The sequence below is a fragment of the Chelmon rostratus genome, chromosome 8 (assembly GCF_017976325.1).
Source record: "Chelmon rostratus isolate fCheRos1 chromosome 8, fCheRos1.pri, whole genome shotgun sequence".
Lineage (NCBI taxonomy): Eukaryota > Metazoa > Chordata > Actinopteri > Chaetodontiformes > Chaetodontidae > Chelmon > Chelmon rostratus.
This window is the reverse complement of record NC_055665.1, coordinates 26361587-26367586: the sequence shown is the minus strand read 5'-3', so window position 1 is coordinate 26367586 and position 6000 is coordinate 26361587. Positions and strand designations below refer to the sequence as shown.

Genomic DNA, 6000 nt, shown 5'->3' with positions numbered 1-6000 from the left:
CTAGTCAAAAACAATTAATTTACCAAGCTACACATAAAGTAATGAAGTAATGAGTCTTTCAGTAACAGTAATTGACTTACTTAATTTTCTTAATTTACTGTGAGTGCATTCATCTTGAGCCTGAAGCAAACTGGAAATAAATGGTGTTTTTTGTTGGATTCTGATTATTGTTGCTTCCCCAGACGCCTCATCTGACACGCCACCAACCATCAGGCAGAATGTCGTATGGGTCCATTGACGGAGGCTCTTTTGGCAGTCGCAACCCATTTGGAGGTCCTACAAGGCAAGGATACCAGCCAGTAGGTAAGGTCGACTACTGATGTCTTCATGACCTCACGAAAATGTCATGTGATGCTGTTCTTTAAAATATAACATCTAACAACAATAAAAGCTTATCATGTTAAATCTAAGTCAACGACATAAGTACCATAAATAACTAAGACATTTACCAACATCATTTTCCCTTACTGCCCTCTGCAGCGCATTCAGTCGTGGTGTCACACCACATACACTTGTGAGGAATACTTAAGTCACGGCAGTTTGGACATTTCAGTTATTTCTACTTGTTCTTTTTCTGTGACAGAATGATTGGGAAATATACTTTTTTGTCACAAAACATATAAGTTGTTTTCTTTAATAAACTGGTTGTGATCTGATTGGTCGAAATTACGTCAAACATACTGCTAGTTGGTGAAACTCACCATCCTCATGCTGCCTCATCAAGATTGGGTGAAGTCAATCCTTTCTTGTTATTTTGTTGGGAAGCATAAAATGAGGTAAAATAATCCTAGTTATACCAACAAAGGGGGTGGCACAATAGTAAGAAGCATCAGGAAGCAGTAGGTAAATAATGAAAAAATCGACAGTCGACAGAGAGGAGACATTTGACTTTTTAAACCATAAAAACATTATTCATGCTTTCGTCCCTGGAGCTTATGTTGTAGGAAAACAAGGACATACATTGAGAGAAAATATTTTGCAGATACAGTATGTTCATTATGAACACTTTGCATTGGCAGAGAACAGTTCGCATAGTCATTCAGTACAAAGAAAATGTTTGCTGCTGTTGGGTAAATATTTAAGACAGAGAATTTTTGAATCAAGGCTGACAGCAGAGAGTGCCTGTAAAACGTATCATAAATGTAGCAGGTAAACAACAAAAAAGCATGGGTGAGGGGAAAAAACCTTATATACTTAAGCTTCATATCATCAGCGTCTCCCAAGAGTTCATTACAGCAGCACTCAAGTGTTATGCATGTCAACATTGCGGCTTTTTGAAAGTTTGCATGAATTTGTGTAGTCACTCGCTTTCCTACTTGTAAGCAGGTAATCAGAGTCAGGTGTTAGTCATCACTACACATTTATTATTCATGAAGAAATTAATAATTCAAGCAATCAACACTGCATGTACATGAGTAAAAATACACATACAAATAGATTACATGGAAAAACGGGGCACAAATAATTTGTGCTGCACAAACCACGGACAGTTTTTGTACATAATGTGTATGAACTCTACATCCCACCCCCCGATTGTATATAATTACCTACAGTGTATGTATCAATCATCCGTGTTTGTGTGTGTGAGCACGCTCCTGCACAGAGGTCACAGGCTTTCATAAAGGTTAAGCAGTGTGAAAAGCAACTGCGTTGGATTTGATCCTCTCACTGTTTTCATTAGCCCACATTAGGTCGGAGCAAGACAGAGCCCCTGAGGCGAAACCTGTTCCCAGCCAACCTGGAGGTGTGTGTGTGTGTGTGTGTGAGAGAGAGAGAGAAAGATAGACAGATGGAGAGAGGCTCAGTGCAGATAGAGCTGCAGATGAATAGATGCTGAGGACAATGAACTAATGTTTCATGTTGTGGGCAGGACAGAGAGCCATTTGTACAACTCAAGAATATCCATGTGCATGAACTCACCAAATGCATTCCAGCTCATTTCAAAGGGAGTCGACTGATCAGAATATTTTAGCCCTTTTACAACCAATTGCTAAAAGCAAAAGAGTGACAACCACATTTCCAGCTGTCTGTACTGTAACCGGCCTATGCAAAATGCCACGTGAAAGAAAAAGCCTCAAATACTTTTCATATTTGCTATGCTACGTCTGTGTTTGGCATGTCACTGTATCTCTTTGGCACACAAATGATAATATGAAGATTTAAACTAATATTTGACACCGTATGAGGTGATATTTGAGACCTAGGGGGTAGAACAACGCTAAAACAAACCCACAGACATAAAACACTGGCCACTGACTGGAGTTAGCATGGCTGATGTGATAGGAATCAATTGTCCTTTTACAACCAGCAGACACCTTCCTAATGGATTACCAGCCTTTTAGCTCTGGTTTGTTCTCTACCAAGTCATGACATAAATAGTGGCCCTTTACCTTACTCTCTTTTTTTTATCTCATCCTGTATTGTTGGTGACATACAGAAAAAGTACAAGACAAGAGGCTAAAAAGCTAATACCATTCATTCTGTGGCTCATCTGGCTCAATGCTGTACCCTGTTAGTCAAATGAGTCGAGGCAGTTCATCTTGGTTGTGTGAGCAAGAATGGTTGTCCAAAAACACGCTGAATGGTGAAGGCATGGCCAATCCCTTTGCAAGATTGAGATCTGCTCTGATTTTGCAGTTCCATGCTGACCGGGATCAGGTTTTGTGCACATAGATCTGTGATCTTGATCTGTGAGTTATAGCCAGCAGCTTTTGTGATTAGAGCTCTTTTCAATAAACTTTTCAGAAGTTTTGAGTGGCTTTCTAAACTGTGGCTCTGAGCATCAGTTGGAAGACCACTGGTTGTAAGCTGCAGAGGTTTAGTCTCATGGCTGGTCATGCTGACGAGGCTGTGCAGACTCTAGTAGGCTCTGTCAGACATGATGAAGATATCACCCCTCTTCTGTGGCAGTAGTGTAAACGTAGCACATGGTTCCACCTATCACTGACTATACTTAGCTTCTTTGGTCATTTGGGGCTCACGAACATTGACGATTGACTTTAAAAGCTATGTAGTGGCACTCACACACATCAGGAGAGCTGTAGCCCAGCAACAACACAGGTACCCATACAGGGCTCTCTCTAACAGGGGCGTAAATGGGCTTTTAGCAACGACCAAACGACAGCCAGCCTCCGTGCCTTTCCCGCTTCTAATGGCGAGTTAGCTCTTGGCTGTGATCAGTCCTCTGTGTCTCCACAGCTCTGCTGGTCAGATAGGACATAACCACAGGTCGCACAGACATTTGCCCACCCAGATGTATTGTGCTGACATTTATATACCCCATAAGATGAATCTTACTGACTTTGGTGACCCGGTGACTTTCCTGAATTGTCACCAATTTGGTTCAGACATTTATATTCCCATCAGAATGAATTGTAATCACTTTGGTGACCCCTTAACTTTTCATTGAGCACCATTATCTGGTCAGAATTTCAATTTCCAATCCAATCCTTTAGTTTTATGATTAAATGCTCTACCTACAGAGCAAATCACATTCCCATCAGCCTCCACTCTACATTGTGTTTAGTGCTAATGGGCGAATGTTAGCCTGCCAACATGCTAATTTATGTTGGTGAACATGGCAACATCATGCCTGCTTAACATTAGCATGCTAGCACGATACTGTGAGCATTTTAGCATGCTGACATTAGTATTTAGCTCCACTGTGATTAGTAGAGCCCCACGGAGCTGCTAGCACAGAATGATTTTCCTGCTGGTTCATTTTTCCACCAATAAAAATCATATGCCATCTGAAACAATTAAACAATGCTAAAATCAACACGTAAGTGCTTCAAGTGATACTTCATATTTAACCTACAATGATTATTGTTTCACAGGTTTTCTGTTATGCAAAGCATTAAAACCCTTATTTCAATAAAGTTTGAATGCAGTGTAAAGCATAAATAAAGCATAATATGACTATTTGAATCCTTTTTGACTCATTCTCAGTTGAAATCAGTAAAAAGACAATATATTTAATGTAATCTTTTCAGCTTCATTATTTTCTGTAAATGTCTGCTAATTCTTAATTTCATGACAGCAGCGTGTTTCAGTGGTTGTTGGGACAGGAGCATTGGGACATTCCACAGGTAAACAGGTTCACTGGTAACAGGTGACAGTATCATGGTGGGGCTGGAGCGAGGTTCACCACTTTGTGAACACGTGATTATATAAAGGATATTACAGCATGGGCCTGGGAATGTAAAACCTTTGTCAGTAATCGGGGTTGTATTTTGAAGGAAGAATTGCCCGTTTTTTCTCCCCCTTACTAGCTACTCATACATAATCAGAGTGGCTGTTAACTATGTAAGACTTGATTAACATGTTGATTTTTGCCGTTTGTCACTGAAGTAATTGCTGGGAGTATGCAGCAGTGTGTTTCAGGCAATCACAACCTGAGTCAATTTATGAAAAAGCTCAAATCACTGAGCAGAAAATTTTGTGCAATCCACTGCTGTTAGTGTTGAGCTTTATGAATAAGACCTCAGGTCTTTTTCTCTGTCGAACGTTCCCTATTTGGTTGGTCAGCGCCAAATGAATATGCCCTTATCTGTCTGCTTTGTACTCTGCATTTATAGCAGTGAATTCCGAATGTATGTTCATACCAATCATGTTTGACACTCTGGGGGGGGGGGTTGGCACAAGTTATTATGCTGCAATTCAGATACACAGTGGAGGAGGGAGGGAGGATGTGTCAGAGAAAAAAACAAACATCACATTTTTTGTCTTTGGACTCCAGCATACTATACTTGTATGTGCGCCCTGAAATATTCCTTTTCAGTCAGTCTGACAGTCAGCTTCTCTCTCCCAATCTTCTCTATTGTGGGCAGACAGATGGGAGTCTCAGTCACCAGAAAGGGGTCTTTGATCACAGTGAAGCCTGGGTACATTATGAGGGATATGAGTGGTGGTGGTTGGGGGTTCGGAGGGAGGTGCAGGAGCCTGTCAGATTTGCCGTCTGTTGCTCAGCCTGATCTGAAGGGGAGCTCAGGAAATGATCAAAGCCCAGGTTAAGTCTCTAATAGAGCTGTCTTTTAGGCTAATCTCTCTCCTCCTTCTCGCTGCAAAAGCTCTCAACCCTCCACCCTGCACTCTGAGAGGCGGCGTGTTACATGCACTTCCAATTGGCTGTACTTCCAGCACAGCCAGTTGTCTCATTGGGGGTGACAGGGCAACACAGCTTTAATATCAGCACATATTGACACACCATATGTTGTTTTTAATAAGTGCTGAAACAGAAAGGTGCAACAGCTCACTATTTTATGTTTACACTAGCGGTCACAGTTGTCATGTTATGACAGTTTTACCATGTGTATATATAGTTTTTCTATATTTATTTATTTTTTTATGTTTTTCAAGAAAACTTGTTGAAAGTGCACAAGTGCATTTTTTTAAAATACACTCTCGTTTTTCCACAACCAATTTCTCAAATCCTGTCTGCACCAGCAACAGCACAAGAGCTTTTTCCGCTCAGTCATTTCCAAAAAAGTTGGGACACACAGCAGAAGGTGATGATTTGCAAGACACTGAAACCTCATATTTAATGGTAAATAGTACAGAGACAACATCAGATGCTGAAACTGGGAAATGTTACTGTTTTTGAAAATTACATCCTCGTTTAGAATTTGATGCAAGCAACACATTTCAAAAAAAGCTGGGACAGTGCATGGCAACAAAAGACTGGAAAAGCTGTGAATAAAACAAAACACCTGAATTAGGTTCACTAGTAACAGGTTAGTGACCTGACCGGCTGTAAAAAGAGCATCCCAGAGAGGCTGAGTCTTTCTGCAGTGACAGGGAGGGGTTCACCACGCTGTGAAACACTGCGCTGGCAAAACAATTTACGAATACATTATTCTCAATGTAAAACAGAAACATCGGCACAGAATATGGCACCAGTTGCTGCTGTGCCGTACTCTGTGTTGGTCTGTTACTGTTGTCAGATAAGCGTTTCTCTATGCCTGCAGAAGCCTTTACGCAGCATGCATATAACTTTGTCTT

The 6000-nt window shown here is 40.9% G+C and overlaps 1 protein-coding gene across 1 annotated transcript in view; it reads left to right on the top strand.

The window, feature by feature from the left end:
* Positions 1–218: 218 nt before the first annotated feature.
* Positions 219–6000, top strand: part of tsnare1 (T-SNARE Domain Containing 1) — a 136304-nt gene continuing 130522 nt past the window's right edge. The window contains exon 1 of the mRNA XM_041942404.1: positions 219–303. Within this exon, the coding sequence (XP_041798338.1) occupies positions 219–303 (85 nt within the window). The remainder of the gene's footprint in view (positions 304–6000) is intronic.